Raw genomic sequence first — 18,401 nt, 5'->3', positions numbered from 1 at the left:
TAAACAATTAATCGATTAATCGACAACTAATCAATTAGCAAATAAATTGGCAACTATTTTGATAACCGATGAATCGTTTAGGACCTTCATCACCTTAAACTTGTCTAAATTCTTGAAATCATAACATATATACAGTGATCTGTATGTGTTGCTATTTTCAATTGTCTTGCAAGCATTACTCACATCCGGTTGGCAGGAGCCAATCGGCTAACTATTGAGTGGCGACAGGGATATCTTGAGGTCGATTGGTGGAACTACTACAGCATATAGAATCCCAAAATGTAGCAAATCATTGCAAATCGGGCGCCATCTGCTGGCCAAAATGCACATTGCAGGAACAAGTCTATTTATGGTGATAATGACCAAAGACATGTAAACTGTCAATTTTTATATCCTTTGGGTGATAGACATTGCCATATCTTACAGCAATAGTAGGAGATATGAACATAAATGGTCGTTTACCTTCGGCTTCGAGTGGAGACCAGTGTCCAGACGGGGCACATGGCCTTGGCGATGATGAATTGGAGGCATATTGCAGCAGAACTCCCCCCTCAGTGCATTTATCGCACACTGATCCCAATTCTCTAGGAAACACAAGAGACAGACACAGCAACCAAACTTAGATACAGGCCAAAACCAACAAACTGTTTAACCTAAAACATAGGTTAGTTGCAAGGAACGTTATTCAGTTCAACAAGTGAGCAGAGGTGGGTAGAGTAGCCAAAAATTGTACTTAAGTAAGAGTACCATTACTTTAAAATAATATTACTCAAGTAAAAGTAAAAATAGTCATCCAAAAATGTACTCAAATACAAGTTAAAAAAAAAGTATTTGGTGAAAAGAATACTCAAGTAATGAGTAACATAGTGAGTAACTGCTTATAAATTTGTTTGATTTCTTTCTTTTTTTTCTCAGCACAAAGTTATCTACATGAACTGTTGTTACAAAGATACAGTACAATAACCCACTACATAACCACATTAAGCCAAAGAAATACAAAAAACAAATCATTAAATTCTGGTGAGAGAAAAAAAATGACAGAGATGAAGCATTATTTGTCCGAAGAGCATGAATGGCCTCTAGTGGAGAAAATACTTCCTAGTTTGAATTGTGAATAGTTACTTCATAGTTATGATCCATTATTTTTCGCAATAGAAATATCTCCAGTTTTTCGCTGTCAATTGGTGCCAAATAAAGACTGGGAGAGAGGTTAAAATCCCCGCTTTCGAGTCATGTTGAAGGCAGTGCTCTATGTCAAATACTTCACTTTTTACGGTGCTTTAAAGACGCCACGTGATTTAAGAGGCTGGCGTAATCATAGAACAGCAAGCTTGCGTCTTATTGGTATAATGGAGTCGTGTGACTATTGTTGCGACGTCTCACTGGTGAAATTGAAAGAGCTACTCTTTGCATTGCTGGCAAAAAAAAAACAATAAATCTAACATGTGGAATAAAGAGGACAAACTTAACGACTCTTGTGCAGCCCAAAGTAGCGAAGTAAGAGTAGCATATTTTCTTCACAAATCTACTCAAGTAAAAGTAAAAAGTATGGCTTAGTTATAGACTTCATAATTATTGACGGGTCAGATTCCACCTTCACTGCGCAACACCTCTAAGTTGGGGGCCACCCTACAGTCCGCTTCAGTTATTCGCAGTCGGTCGCAGAGTCAACACATGCAGTGATCCAACGCCTGATTTAGGATTGAAAAAGTACGAAAGCTGTACCGCATACAAACAGGAAGGATCGTCTCAGGAGTGATTTGTTCGAGGATTCAAGATAATTATTATATTTTTCATACCATGTATGCATTTTGAAACGTTGTGAAAAAAATTTAATGGGAGAAATTAACCGCTACGGACTAGGATCATTCTTCGACATATTTACGTAAAGTAAATGCAAACTGCCCTGTTTTTTTGCATTTAACCAAGAATCGAGACTCTGTTCTGATCATATACTTAAAGAATTCAAGGATTTAAGCATTTATTCACAAGAATTTTCAACGGAAAAAGCTCTATGTTTACATATGGCGGCTGTTAATTTACCTATAGACTAGCCTCATACTGTAGTTCGCAATAGTTACGTAAAATAAATGCTACCTGCACGTTTCTTTCATTTATTTATTTATTTTTTGCTTTTAACATATAATCATGACTGTTTTACGTCCATATCCATAAAGATATCAGGGATTTAAGCATTTATTCACAAGAATTTTCAACGTAAAAAGCTCTTTTTCTGTGATTCCAATCAGTCAGCATCGCCAACACTGCAGGTCCCCTATTTATCGGCCCCGCGCCCCGTGTCCCGAAATTTGAGATGCCAATGTGTGTATTTTAACCCCCAACCCCTCACTCCATTTATTTATTTCTGGACGTCTAGTGCCAGCAATGGCAGCTAATGAGTTAACAATAGAAAAAAATGGAACGATAATTAAATCTGATCATAGTTGCATTCATTATATATTGAGACACAGTTTTATATATATATATATATATATATATAAAATTCTAAAATTGCATTCGTACAAACAAATGCATCACCAAAAATAGACCTTTCAAGCCCTTCACTGTAATTGACAATCGGGAGGTAAGTAAATAAACACCTGCCTCTCCTCTTGCAATATCCACTTAGGCTACAAAGCATCCCATAAGACTAACCAAGTCAAATTCACTTAAGACTAACCAAATCAGTGCATAGACTACCTATCCAGGTCATTTCACCTGTCGTAAAAGTGTCCGGAAATGGGTGGGAACCATTCCAAGGTGACCGATTTATGATGCTGCTCCACCACCTGGGGGGGCATCGGCACGGGAGGTGGTTTGGAGGCTGGTTGCCACGTCTGGTAGACCAGGTCCAGGTAGCAGTGCATTCGGGCCACTTGATTCAGGGTGAAGGAGTCAGTACAAGAGTCATCTGTCGGTAAAAAAATGGTAGACACTTACACCATTACATACGATTGCAAAATTTACAGTATATATTGTACAGTATGTAAACTCAATGTTAACTCATTGACAGCCCATCTATTTCTAATGGATTGGACGTTTTATTGATTGCCATCAATGACACTGAAACACTGTCAGTGGCAGTGAATGAGTTGAAGTAACGCTAGGTAATGTAACGCAACATAATGTAACGCAACATATGTAGCACAACGTATATTAAAGCAAGTTGTAGTAAATCATAACTAGAATATAAAAATTCTGGACAAATTTCGAGTGGATGTTTCACAATTTTCACAATTTCTTGTGGTCCGTGTTGATTTTGGGGCATTTATAGGTCACTTAACATTGAATTCAGGACAATGTACATTTTTGCCAAAAACAAGCCGATCACTTTTGTGCACTTTGATTTTATGATGCGTCTATCGGACAAAAACTGCAGATTAAGTCATATTTTTAAAAAATAAATTTTTATGTTTTTGCTATTGGAAATTAATAGGTACAGTATTTTTTTGCGAAAACTGTGTTAAAGAGTGTTAATGGAGGACAGGGTAGCGTAAAACAGAAAAAAAACACTAACCCGGTTCCTCACCTGCATAACTCATGTAGTTGTTGAAAGGTGTTTGCGTGAAATGTGGAGATCCGCAAGTTTCATTTCCCGGCTCAGGATCATGGCAGCCTTTAAACTTAGGTGTTGGGTTGGTGTCGGCGCACAGATCTCCAGTCTCCATGGAAGGCTCGGTCTCCAAACAGGCGTCATTGCAAGACTCGATCTCCGAGATACCTCGAAAGACGTGGTAAAGGCCCAAACTGTGACCAACCTCGTGGACCATGGTGTCGGTGTGGCCGAAAGTGCCGTAAAAGGATGGATTTAGCACAATTCCACCTAAGAGAAGGAAATATAGGATGTAAATTAAAACTCGAAACACTTCTTTTCCATTATTAACGTCAACGGCATCTTTCAGTGCCGTTGACAGTAATACAGGTAAATTTGAGACTGCATACACCTGCCACCATTTAAATGATTCATTAAAAGTCTTCAATGAAGTTCAGATGTTCTAGTGGGCTTTTTATCTTTAATTTTCTGTATCACTGACCATAAGAGTGTTAATATTATGGTGGCTTTATTTTTTCCAGACACGAAATACTGACTGTTGAACAGTACGCATACATTTTTAAATCCACCCTAAAAGCATGCCATAAACAGTTAATATTATGATGTCGTGCATTATTTCGGGCTGGGTTGGATGTCAAACGGGTGGAGCGGCCGCAGGTGCAGGCAATGTCCAACAGCCACCCATAGACGTCCTATTTGTATTGACGGGTCACATCCGTCAGCCACTGGGCAATGCCTTCAAGCAGGGGGCTGTCCTACATTCCACTTCAGTTATTCGCAGTCGGTCCCAGTTAGTCAAGACATGCAGGGATCCAACGCCGGATTTAGGTTGAAAAAGTATGAAAGCTGTACCGCATACAAACAGTAAGGATTGTCTATGGAGTGATTTGCTCGAGGGTGCAAGTTAATAATTATATTTTTCATACCATTCTTGCATTTTGAAACGTTGTGCTAAAAACCAATAGGAGAAATTAGCTGCTACAGCAATGGCATTACACTTCGCAATATTTACGTAAAATAACTGCTAACTGCACGTTTTTTTGTTTTTGTTGTTTTTTTGCTTTTAACAAAGCATCCAGACTCCTTTACGTCCATATCGATAAAGAATTCAGGGATTTAAGCATTACAAGAATTTTCAACGGAAAAAGCTCATTGTTGACATATGGCGTCGGCTAATTTCCTTTCTAACTAGCCTCATAGTTTGCAATATTTACATAAAATACATGCTACTCTCATGGTTTTCTTGCTTTTAACCAAAAATCGAGATTGCTTTAGGTCCACATCTATAAAGAATTCAGGGATTTAAGCATTATTCACATATATTTTCAGCGGAAAAAGCTTTTTGTTTGTATGTATATGCCGTCCGCTAATTTCCTTACTGACTAGCCTCATAGTTTGACATATTTAAGTAAAATGAATGCTACCTCCACGTTTTTTTTTTTTTTTTTTTTGCTTTTAACCAAGGATCGAGACTTTTTTTATGTCCATATCTATAAAGAATTCAGGGCTTTAAGCATTATTCACAAGAATTTTCAATGGAAAAAGCTCTTTGTCTGTGTTTCCACTCGGTCAGCTTAGACAGAGGTAGGCCCCCAATGAATTGGCCCCACGCCCCGTGTCCCGTCAATACATTATGAAGTCTATGAGCCATCTTTACAAGGCAGAGGAAGCCCCATCTCTTCGCCCGATCAACTCGCCTGGTTTTGCCATCAGTTGCTTCTCGCATTCTTACATGATATTGCTGATCCCCGGCTCACGACTACTTTGCTCTCGCCTCAGGTCCTGGTTTATGCATGCTCCCTGTCAGATTCCACGCCTGCCTCCTTCTGAGCTTCTACGTCTCACGCAGGCTCACCTACCCCGAGTAGCGCAACCTACACCTGCCACATTCATTCATTGTGTTCGCCAATAAAATATTACTTGCCACCAGTGTTGTTAATTTTACTTAAAAAAAAGTAATTAATTACAGTTACAAATTACTTCTCCCATAAAGTAATTGCGTTAGTAACTCAGTTATCTGAATGTAAGAGTAATTAGTTACTTGGCAAAGTAACTACTGATAATTTTCATGGTTTTTTTTTCTCAAAAAAAAAAAAAAAAAACTGGTCACACAATGTGAAGTTTAAAGGGTTTGGGGGACAACTGGCCCTAGCCCAATTCTTTACCCTCCACTTAACTAGACACAAGGGTATTGCGATAACTAGATAGTAACCTTTGCTATGTGTGGAAGTCATTTAAAGGTGTGAATCAACCGTTAAAGTTGTTAAAATTGCTCCCGTTATTGCATTAGTTCCATTCTGTCTACTTTCAACATGTGTAAGTTTTAAAACTGTTTCATCATTTAAAGATAGATTTAAGTCAAGATTTTGCAGATTTAGGAGCATTTTATATTTAAAAAAAAAAAAAAAAAAAAAAAAAGTTACTTAGGGTCACTAGGAAGGATCTCTACATCAGAACCTTCCTGAGAGGTCTACTGCTTTAAGATGGCGGCTGTTTACTAAAGCATGTAGTCCTTAAAACATGTTGCCAATGCAGCTGTGTCTGTCAATTGCATCTAGTTCTATAATATGATATCTACCGTATCACGTGGGCGTAGTTTGTAGGCTATGGCTACAGTCAGGTATTATTGGAGCCACCTAGCATCGCGTTTGCAACGGCGTCTTCCCCACTCCTGCTCTGCTCTCTCGTCTCCGTGAGTCCTTCTCTCTCAGACTTTTTTTTATTCAACCAACTTAGTAACGCATAATAACGCACGCCTTTCCCGCCTCAGTAACGGTAACGGCGTTGCCAAGATGAGAAAAGTAATTAATTAGATTACTCATTACTGAAAAAAATAACGCCGTTAGTAACGCCGTTATATTCTAACGCCGTTATCAAGAACACTGCTCACCACAACCCGTTAGTCTGCTCTGGGATCACCTCCTGCTCACACACCCCTAACAAATGATGTCACTACCCATAGCAAAAATTTGCTACTCATCTGTTGCTTAATCTCGTCTCGTGAGACGAATTTGATCATCTCAAATTTTTCTCATTCTCTGCTTATTTGAGTTTGTGCTCCCAAGGGCACCCTTAGGAGCAAGTGATGAGTCAAAGACATCATTGAGACAAAAGATATTGATTTGAGAAAATCAGATTTGAGCAATATTTGAGAAGAGAAATTCTCTTAATTAAAAATGGAGTTATACTTGTACAGCACCTTTGAGGCATTCAAAGCACTTTGACACTATATCCTCATCTACCTGCTGGTGACACAACAATGTGGGGTTCAGTGTCTTACTCAAGGATACTTAGATGAATTCATCAGGACAGAGAGTTGAACTCACAACCTCTGGGGTGGGGAATGACTTCTCCACCACTGAGCCCCGCACAGGCTCAGATGCATTGTGCTCGATGTGATGCGGCACATCAATGGAAAGCAACTTCAGAAACAGCATGTAGCAGCGATGAAGAAAATGTATTATATTTTGGTTCATTTAATAATTTATATATCTCTTTGATATTTCAAAAAAAACAAACTTCCAAATCGCAGACATGTTGCCTGTGAGCCTGTAGTTTTAGCGAGACATCGTCAGCCAGCGTGTTGCCTGTTTTGATTCCGTCATCAAAAAGAGGACTAAGATTCTTCACACTATTTTGTGGTAAACTTTCAGTCTTCGAAACCAAAACCCGATAATGCATTTGTAGCGGCCGATAGTTTTCGGCGCCGAATTTTCGGTCACATCTCTAATATTTACATTGAACAAGATGAACCAAATGAACCAGATGTTATTTAACTATTTGACCAATTATAATATTTTCTCGGATTTTGGCATGAGATGAATTAAGATGTGATTGGACATGTCAGAGCAGACACTACTCTTTCTTACAATGAAAGAATCTTGAAAACCCAAAATGAGCAATTGCAGACTGGAAGGAGATCAAATTGAGAAATATTTGTGACAGGCACAATATAAGGTTGCTCCGCGAGGTCAGTAAAAGAGGCAACTTTGAGCTAAGTTGAAGAAATAAAATACTTTGCTCATCCATATCTTTCACTGAGACATTACTGAGATCGTGACTCCAAGTAAGGAGATAAAATTGAGACTCATTTGAGATCGACACAAGTACTCATAGTTGTCTCTTGGAGAGATCTTGAAAGGAGACAACTGTGAGACTTTATTGAAAAATTGTGCCAGTAGAACTATTTTCAAGACCTTCACATGTAATGCTCACTATGAGACATACTTATCATGTGACAAATTTGAGAAAACTGAGAAAACCACTCTGGTCTCGCTTATTGCTGAATCATTTCTCAGAGATGTAAATGAGACATGAGCAAGATCTCATCTTCAATTTTGCTTTGCTATGGGTAAAAACCTGGTCTGGGAGACTAAAACACAATGAGACAAATGCCAGTTTTTGTCTGAGATAAGACGACAAGATGAAAATGTGACGTAGTTTCTGTCATATTTTCACAAGGCGTCAGATTTTCATATTATACGTGGAGTACGTCAACTTGCATCATAGCAGAGTTTGGGTCGTGCAACTCATGTGAGAAGTGCTGCGCCTCTCCCTCACACTCCTCATTGGAGTTTAGGATGTGTCTAAAGCTAGGCTGCTTGTATCTTGCTTGTTTGAAAACACGGTAAGATTTGTTTTCTTATCTTGGCAAGAGAGAATATGCCTTGCTACTTTAGCTCTTAAAGGTCTGTGCTGAGTGATCATCCGAAGCTAAATGTAACTCCTAGTGTTAGCGTAGCATTCACGTTCACATTAGCATTAGCTTCAGAATGGCGAGCGTCCTCTTCAAACATTGGCCAGTCGAAAGCAGAGCTACTTGGCTTTTCTGGTCAGTAATTCTAGAGGAAAGCCAGTTGGCGAAACGGCATTTAGCTATAAGCCTACTTCAGCTGTTTTGTTTGGTGAATGAGCAATTGCTGGGAAATACTGATTACTTGCAACTACTGGCTAGACTCTAATAGCTGAAACAAATCCCAGACTTACCAGTGTTAAACTCTCGGACAAGATTTTTTGCATACAATTGTGGCTTCCAGGTGGTTTTATTTTATTTGAGTGTATATTATCATCACCAAGTAGATGCTACAGTATGTGCTTATGTGGTTGAAATTGTGATAAACCTTTATTTTATTTTTGGACAAAAAATTTAAGAATTTTACGGATGAAAACATTATGAGTAACTGTCGACTAAAACTAGACGAAATTTGTATGAGATTTCGACGACTAAAACTAGACGAAGACAAACACATTTTTAAATGAGTAAAATATGACAAAGACTAAAACGTATGTTCATCCAAAAGACTAAGACAAAAACAACACTGCTGTTGAATCTTTGTAAGTGCATGTGCCATATATTATTGTGTGTGCCATCTAACCTAAATGCGTGAGGGCTTCTTTGTCCCAGGGCCAAGTGGCAACCCCCGCAAGATCTTCATCAGAAGAGTTGGCGAAGAAGACATTCAGGTGAGTCGAACCATCCAAGCGCAGAATCTCTTTGAGTTCCTTCACATCCAAATAGGCCCTGGGAAAAGACAGTGAAAGCACATAAAAATCCAGCTGTTTTGTTTAAAAGAACATAAAAATCATACCGAAAAGGAAGTCAGAAGAGGATAATGTCAGAAGAATGGGAATAAACTCTTTGTCTGCAATTGATGGGGGTAGATGTCATATCCATTTGAAGTAGGAGGCTGACAGCGAATGAACATTTGTTCACTTGGTGCCAGTCCACCCACTTGAAATGGATTTGACATCTGCTGGTGATAAACCCATTTCAACAGGAAGCAGAAAGGTTATTGAAGAATATGGCTCTTTTCATCCTTATGCTAATCTTTTTTTTTATATATTTTTCATGGTTTTTCCCTGCTCTGACAGTTTAGTCATTTTCACACACATATACAGGGTAATTCCCATGGAAGGTGACGCGGGATTTACCCGGGTCATTGCTTTCACGCATGTAGAGATGTCCCGAGAATGACGCGCGTTTGACACTTTCACAGACTTGTCCCGTGTTGCCCACTGGCGCTCTCCGTGCAGAGAGGGCTGCTGGCGCGATTTTATAACCGGGACATTACTTAATTTTTGGTCGGTATCGGCTGTCAAACAGTGTTTTTTTTACAGAGCCGTTTGTGGGAGCGCTCCTGACGTTGTAACTGCAGCCAATTCAAGCTCATCAAGACCGTATTCAAGCACAGGCCATCCAAGAGAAGGGTGTCGCGATATTAACTTGCTGGGCGCCATACGACGCCTCTGCCACCCTTGTTTTTAAATCCCATATGTTGTGCTGGTATTTGAGTGTATTTGTTTTGTTGTCTTATCAGCTCTCTGCCTACGGCTTAGGTTAGTATTATTGATCCCTGTCTATCTACTTTCACGGACCCATTGTGTTATTCCCCCTTTTCCGCGATCGTGTGTATTTTTGTTTGTATTTAATAAACCCTTGAACGCGTCCTTCCATTGTTTTCAAGCTTTCAAGTACAACCTTGTTTCCACAGTAGCGGACCCTAACATTGGCAACAAAATAAACAACACATTTCCAAAGGTGACGATGGACTCTCTTCCTCGGCTCTATGATCCTGTAGCAATTTAATTTCGTTATGTTTTCAGTTTAATTTAGCTATTTCCAACTTGCTATGTTGATTATTGCGATGTTTGTTTACTGCTTTTTGTCTTACTGCGAAGAAAGAGGAAGTGAGTATCGGCCCGCCATGATACTTACGTCATCAGCCATCGTGCTGTCACCCGGGAATTTAACGCCTGCTTTCACGCACACCGCTTCCTGGGAAAGTCCCGGACATTATACTAAGACGCGACCCGTGAAATGTCCGCGTAATGTCTGTGTCAATCAACCCAGGTAATTGCTTTCACACATAAGGGCTACCTGTTTAAATCCCACGATTTTCCCAGTATTTCAGCGTGTGTGATAGGGGCTTTTTTTCAGTTTTCTCTATCTTCAAGGGTTTTTCAGTTTTTGAGGTTTTTCACTGTTCTCTATGGTCTATTTGGGTTTTCTCGTGGTTTTCGAATCTTCGCCCATTTTTCGTGGCTTTCTGTTTTTTTTTTTTTTTGTTTTTTTCGTGTAATTCGTGTCCTTTGTCTTTGGAGCTTTTTAATTCTACTGTATTTGATTCTTTCACTGCCACTGGCGATAGACTTCGTAACATGTGGCCCTTTTTATCCTTTAACTGTGAATTCAAATGAGTTTATCACTAGTAGACGTCCAATCCAGAGAATGAATATTCGTTCATTTGCTGCCAACACTACTTTTTAACCAATATCCAATATCCCGATATTGTCCAATTCCATAAATCCGACACCGATTTATGCAGTCTTGGACTTAATATATTACGGCTAATTGTACTGTGATGCCTAGGTCAAATGGTCTGCTCACATAACAAATCTTAGTTTGGAGACCTCTAATGGTCAATAAGCACAACTGCTGTGCTAAGCTATGACCAACCCTTGTCCAAAGGCAGAAGGCTTCTACATTAACTTTGAAGGCAACATGGACATTGGCCCGAAACCAATAATGAAAAACCGATGTCGATATTATCAGATATCATTTTAAGATGGTTTTATCGGCCGATATTATCGGCTACCTGATAATATGGGACAACTCTATATTGGATGTCTAGTATCGCTGTCAATAGCAGCCAATGGGTTAATATGTACTCATACTTGTAGTAATTAGGCTAGGGAATTTGAGCAACTAAATATTAGCACATAACGGATGAGCGAGTGACTAAATGGAATTAGAGAACAAAATGTAATGCAGCAATGCAGTTTAATTTTAAAAACGCTCAAACCATTTGTCATTCTCGCAAACGAAGAGGAAATTGCACCATGTCAATGCGTTTGTCTAGGAAGTGCAAGAAGCCAATAAACAGCAACCCAAAATACAACAGAGGGCGTTCAATTTCCTGGTTTGTAACAACACTGATAGCCAAGCCGCAATGCCTTGTGAACATCATGCGGACACATGTTTTACGTTGGGATGACAACCAGTTCAATAAAACATTTGGTGATTATTTCGTTTGAATCCTGTGATCTCTTGAGGCGTTCTTTATTTCGACAAGCCACCAATTAATTGTAGTGAAGTATTGTCTTCAGATGTGTGGCCCAGCATTGGAGAAAACGCGGCAGTGATAACTGCGAGCATTCAGCGCCACGATAAGTTATATCGTCGCAGTCTTCGTTTTATGAACAAATTAAAGCCTGGCCACTGGCCCTGGCAGGCAATGTCAGCAAGCGCAGCCATCGCTAGTGTCAATAATCTAATGCATCTGCTAGAGGTTTGTTTTTTTTCCTCAAAACAACACAAAACACAACAGACAAAACACAGTCACAACAAATTACATCGCCTTGGAATGTTTTGACCTAGTACGTGTGATCCTCTCGCCTGCTATAATCAGTGTTTCAGTTTATAACTTTTGTGTTCTTGGATCATAAGATTAAGTATGACAACAGTGAGGCTAAAAAGAAGAGGAGGGGGAAGCATCGCCACGTACAGCTGGGAAACAAACATACTTTCAAATAAACAGTTCCGACCCGCTGGTGAAAATGTGGACTAAGTGGAGAAAATAATCTCTCGTAATCTCTCCCGAGACTTTATAAACTGCGCGCTGATGGGTAGTCATTCTAAATGGCTGCTTGTGTTTGTTCTTTTGACCATCTGAAGTCTTTGTAGATGAAGATGAGGTGAAGGAAAATGAAATGTTTGCCAAGTAACGATGTGCAGCATGATTATCTCATTGGCTCGCATTGACGGGAATAGACGTCCAATCCATTTTGACTAGGAGTTGGATGGGACGTCGTTGACGTCAACAGCAGTGAAACAGGAACATTCAAAGCCAGTCCTCCTAGTTTAAAGCTTTGGATGTGTATCGTCATCAGTGGCAGACAATGGGTTTTAGGGAAGGCCTGAGATATCTTAACTAATTGGCAGCGATAGACAGCCAGAAAAGTCATGGGTTGACAACGTATGAACTAAAAGCAAAAAAAAAAAACAAAAAACAAAAAAAAGCGAAAATGTCCAACTATAATCACGGGGAAAAAAACGTAGAAATGTTAAAAAAAAAAAAAAAAAAAAAAAAACATGCAAACACGCAAAAAAAAAAACACAAAAAAAACACCTAGAACAGAGATAGACATTCAATCCATTTTGACATGAAAGGCTGTCAATGATCGTCCGATTGCTGCCAGCCCCCAGTAATAACGGATTGAACATCTATGGTCGCCAATGGCAGTGAAACATGACAATTCACAGATAGTCCTCATAGTTTACAGTTTTTCTCACTTGCTTTGGTATGTTTCTCAGATCAGACTTGCAATTCTCAAAACTACTTGTTCAATCCTCACAACATCGCATCACTAGTTCACATCAAAAAAAGCAGTTTCTCATTACTTTGAGCAAGTTGTGGTTGTTTTTGTGCATCCATGCAAATGATTTTATACAATTCTCTGCTCTTTTCTACATTATCAGTTGCATCTGCCATGATGGTCAAAATGGATGATCATGGGTCTCTATTGAAGTCTTTACATGCAAAAAGCATGAACATGTTGTCAGAATATGTCAACATGTGTGCGCATTTTCTTTAATTATTTTAAGTACCTTATCTTAACCTGTCAAAATTTGTGATAGTTTGGAACAATGTGGGTTTCCACCACTCCAACATAATCAGGGAATGGGTTTGACCCACAACCGAATGGTAATGGATTTTCTCCCACCATACACCCCATACCTCAATCTCATATAATAATTTTTCTCCACATGGAAATGGCAAGTATATGATCGCCAGCCTCACACACAGATGACTCCAGTGACATCACAGCAGATGCCTGCACAGGCTGGATATGGCATTATAGAAGATTCTTCCCACGCTGTATAGCAAAAGAGGACATCCATTGTGACGTGGATGAAAATTTGTGGTTCAACGGGGAGGAATTTCAAGATGTGTAGAAATAATAGGGAAAAAATCCCAACATGTAGCACTCAAAGTTGAGTTGTGCCAATTGTCTTATGTTCACATTTCTAATTTTGCTTTTGTTTTTTGTTTTTTCTTTGTGTTACTCAGTGCTGTCTTTTGCTTTCTGTATCACAGTGACATGGTCTGTCAGGAAATTGTAATGACAGTAAAAGTGTAAACTGAATCTTGCCCAGTCTTATGCAATCAATCTCCCACACACAAAGGTGGAATTTGCAATTTTCATCAAAACTTTCGTGAACCATCTTCAACATCAGAGCCTTCCACCAGAGTAACTGTTCAATTGAGAGCATGACTAAGCCGTTTGACTGTCTTGTCTTTACACAATGAAACAAGGAATTGTCATTCCGACAGCATTGACATGTTCATTGACACAGAAATTTCATTTTGAGCGATAGACTATGTATTTTGCACTCAAAAAATTGTTTTTGTAGGTAATCCATGTTGTTTTGCTACTTGTGCGACATGTTGTGAGGATTGAACAAGTAGTTTTGAGAATTTCAATTCTGAGAAACGTACCAAAGCAATTGAGAAAAACTGTAAATAATTGAATGTCTATAGTTGTCAATAGCAGGCATTCCAACTTAAAACAGCCCTGAGATATAACTAATTGGCTGTTTGATCAGATTTGTGCTCCTATTGACAAAATAGTATCTTGTAAGATTGTATGGTTGTAATTGGGCTGTTTTTTAATGAACGAGACCGTCTTTCCGATCTGGCGACCCTCATGGCAATATGTACCTAAACTCCAAAACTGCATTTTCAACCGTATAGACTGCAACGACAGGATGGAGCGTCATCAAGATTTCCACACGGTGAGGACTTTTCCCTCAGCCCCCAAAATGCCGTCTCTGTCTAAACGATACGGACATCTGGAAAAGTTTTTTTTGCGTTTTTCCTCCGTTAACGTTATCACATAAACAGCCCTTAAATCCATGTACTTCCATGTACATCAAAGCCCTAAATTTTCTGAGTATACATTGAATAGAGTAAGCTCGGAGTCAGTAAGGTGTAAAATGGCACATTTATTTCACTCTGGTGGCCGATATAACTTCGATATTCAGAGTGGGTTAACATCACAGCCCTTAACATTATCGTTCATATCCGCCTTTATTACTAAATGCTCACCCTCAGTCTCTGGCACATTTTGATTCCTAATAACCCGGAGAGAATTTAGAATTGGGAATGATAACAACATCAACCAGGAAGGGCAACAGGATAAAGTGGCCGGCAAAAGAGCCCCCAAATCTCCGAAGTGGTCGCTTTTAAAAGGGCACTGGAGTAGCGCTCTTAGAACTTTGGCAACATCTTCATTGCTTCCTTCCGTGACTTAACGACCACCATCTAGCCAGAACGTAAAACGTTGAACTCCCCGGCGTAACGTATTTCCAAAAAGATATAATCCGAAAATCCATTATCCCATCCGAGAAGACTAATGGCCTCCAACGCAAAGGGCGTTTACCTCCCTGAAAGCGCAGGTGAAATCTCGACAACAGGTGTTTTTATAAGTGCGCTAGGGCTTTAAAGGGGAAGTACAAAGTCCTGGTATTTACGAACAAGCACTCCATTATGTTTTATGAGACGGGGCTTAATGGTTTAGACGACCAACTGTAAAACACCCAAGTCAAGGGCCCGGGAGATTAGCTAAATACAGCGGGGAGAGGGAGTGGAGGAGAGAAGGGGTGGTCCATCCATCAATCTGCCACGCTGAGAGGTATTGACTCATGAGTAGGAGAGACAGAGGGAAAACGCATGACCTATTAGCCCACGGGTGTCAAACCGGAGGCCTGGGAGCCAGATCAGGCCAACTGCGTCATTTTGTGTGGCCCTTCAAAGGAAATCACATGCATTGACTGTATGTTTTCGCTGAAATTAAATGTACAAAATACAATTTATTCTTCAATAAAAGAATTTTAAAAAATAATAATAATTATAAAAAATACTGTTCAACACCTTTTTAAAAGAAAAAAATGAAATAAAAATGGGGATAAATTATTTTTAAAAACATTCAGTAAAGAAAAGAATGAAAAATAAATTGATGTATAATTATATAAAAACATTTACAATTTTCCGTTTTATTTGAATTAAAAGAACAAAAAATAGAAATCCATTAAAAGCTAGAAACTGCAATTTTTGGAGAAATTACTATGGGCTTTGCTGTGGGAGATACAGATCTTAGCCCTGCCCAGGTTGATTTGGGGACATTTCAGGGACATGTCCTGTTGATATCAGGTCACTTCCTGTTGATGAGGGGACATTTGGGAGACATGTCCTGTTGATATCAGGTCACTTCCTGTTGATGAGGGGACATTTGGGAGACATGTCCTGTTGATATTAAGTCACTTCGTTTTGATTTGGGTACATTTCTGGGACATGTCCTGGTGATATCAGGTCAATGCAACGTAAATGCCATTGAAAATGGTGATATCAGGTCAATGCAACGTAAATGCCATTGAAAATGAACGGGAAATTTGGACGTACATGGCCGTCAATGGCATCAACTTACATATGCGTCAATGGAATCCAAGTACATAGGCATCAATAGAATTGACATACATGGCCGTCAATGGAATTGACGTGCATCGTCCTCATTGGCAACTATGGACATGGGCGTCAATGCAAAGTAAAAGGCATTGGAAATAAATGGGAAATTTAAACGTCCATGGCCGTCAATGGCATCGACTTACATATGCGTCAATGGAATCCAAGTACCTTGGCATCAATAGAATTGACATACATGACCGTCAATGGCATCTGTGTACATGGGCGTCAATGCAATGTACAGTAAATGCCATTAAAAATGAATGGGAAATTTTGACGTACATGGCCGTCAATGATATCGACTTCCAAATTCATTAATGGAATTCAAGTACATTGACATCAATAAAATCGACATACATTGCCGTCGATGGCATTGACGAGCATCCTCCTCATTGGTATTTGTGTATATGGGTGACAATGCAAAGTAAATGGCATTGGAAATGAATGGGAAATTTGGACTTAAATGGCAGTCGATGGCATCCCATTAGAAATGAATGGGATAGTTTTTAGCGAATTTCTGGGGAACCGAGAAAGTTTTTTCCAAATTCTGTATACAACTTTTATGCTCCTCACCGTCCCAAAATGTTTCATGTCCAAATTATGAGATTAGGTCAAAAATTGTAGGACTGAATACATTTGAAAAAGAACAATTTTTTTTTTTTTTTTTTTTTCAAAAATCCGCGTTTACGGGTGAACGTAAAATTTTTCGGGGCCGTCCGAAAAATTCCCGGTGTCACGTGAACATTCCGGTCATTTCGATATTCAAACGGTGTCGATCGGTCAAATGGTTCGGGCTGTGCTCCAAAAGAAACGTGGAGAATAAGATGCAGAATTAATATGAATAAAGTTGAGGAATTGTTTTATTATCTGGGGCTTTTATCTGGGCCTTTGCAAGGCTAAGCCCCATACATGTATAAGAAAAGAGTATTTCCTGTTTCCCAATTCACACGGAAATGCCCCAAAATCAACAGAGAGTGACTGAAAAACAACAGAAAATGACAAAATCAATAGTAAATGTCCCGGAAGTGTCCCAAAACCAACACAAAGTGACCCAAAATGTACGGGAGGTGACCCAAGAATCCCGCAAAATCATGATGAATTGACCAAAAATCTACAGGATGGGACCCAGAAATCCCCAAAATTAAGAGTAAGTAACCCAAATTGAAGAGGAAGTCAAAGCCTTCCCACTTAAAACATATTGAACATCTAGCAACATCAATGAGGGCCAGTAATTTTAAAATAGGCAGTCATACTAGAGAGATGAAAAGCCACAATTATCCTCCAAGACTGTAGAAATTGAAAAGTTGAAAACATCCATAAATCATACCGTAATCAAAAAAATAATTGTACAACAAGTAGTCAATTGAGCAAGATTATTCTGAATGAGAATTTCGCCCCTGTTTTTCTTTCTTTTCTGGAATGCGTCAAACTCCACGCCCACATGTCAAATACCCAGGAGATTTGGACAGTGAAAGCCAGTTGTTGATGTCTAAATCAAGTAGATTGTCCGCCGCTTGATGAATGGGCTTTGAATGATGACTAAGCTGGAAGGGATGTAAAGCCCTCCTGCTTTTACTCACTCTGTGTTGTTAATTGTGGGGGTGCTATTGCAATGACAAAAACATTTAAAGTTAAATATGTTACTTGTCCTACAGTTTTTTGTCAAGTTCACATAATTCACATATCAAAACACATTTGACATTTGTCAGTTTTTGTAAAATTGTAAAATTCCTCCAAAATTTGAAAAAGAAACTGTCTCATAAATTTCCAATGGCCCATTCAACTACCACAAATATGTTTCCATTCACTAATTATTTTCAACACAGACCTGCAAAAATCTCAATTGGTTGTTATTATATAAAACACTTCCTCAAAAGTCCTCACAATTACTAGGAAGTGACCCAAAAGGTACAGAAAGTTACACGAGAATGCCCCAAAATCACCAGAAAGTGACCCGAAAATCAACCGATAGTGACCTGTAAGTGCCCCAAAGCCAACAAAAAGTTACTGAATCAAACAGGATGTGACCAGGAAATGTCCCAAAATCAAAAGGAAATGAACTAAAGTGTACAGAAAGTCACTCAGGAATGCCCCAGAAATGTCAGAAAGTGACCCAAAACCAACAGAACATTGACTGAAATCAACAGGGAGTGATGTAGAAATGCCCAAAAATGAACAGTAAGTGACCAATGAATAGGAACTGACCGGGAAATGCCTTAAAATGAACAAGAAATTGGTCAAATTTACAGGAAGTGGCCCAAAAGGCACAGAAAGTGACACGGGAATGTCCCAAAGTCACCAGAAATTTACCCAAAATTCAACCGAAA

General features: G+C 39.2%; 1 protein-coding gene across 3 annotated transcripts in view; it reads right to left on the bottom strand.

Annotated features, from left to right (window-relative positions):
* Nucleotides 1–18,401, bottom strand: part of pappaa (pregnancy-associated plasma protein A, pappalysin 1a) — a 238,175-nt gene that overhangs the window by 184,027 nt on the left and 35,747 nt on the right. For all 3 annotated transcript variants that reach the window (XM_057818700.1, XM_057818698.1, XM_057818699.1), the window contains 4 exons: nucleotides 8,929–9,074; nucleotides 3,530–3,823; nucleotides 2,719–2,911; nucleotides 463–584 (listed from right to left, as the gene is read on the bottom strand). In XM_057818700.1, coding sequence (XP_057674683.1) covers nucleotides 463–584; nucleotides 2,719–2,911; nucleotides 3,530–3,823; nucleotides 8,929–9,074 — 755 coding nt within the window. The remainder of the gene's footprint in view (nucleotides 1–462; nucleotides 585–2,718; nucleotides 2,912–3,529; nucleotides 3,824–8,928; nucleotides 9,075–18,401) is intronic.

This window comes from Corythoichthys intestinalis, chromosome 17 (assembly GCF_030265065.1).
Source record: "Corythoichthys intestinalis isolate RoL2023-P3 chromosome 17, ASM3026506v1, whole genome shotgun sequence".
Lineage (NCBI taxonomy): Eukaryota > Metazoa > Chordata > Actinopteri > Syngnathiformes > Syngnathidae > Corythoichthys > Corythoichthys intestinalis.
Note: the sequence above shows the minus strand (reverse complement) of the source record. Positions and strands in the feature narration are given on the sequence as shown.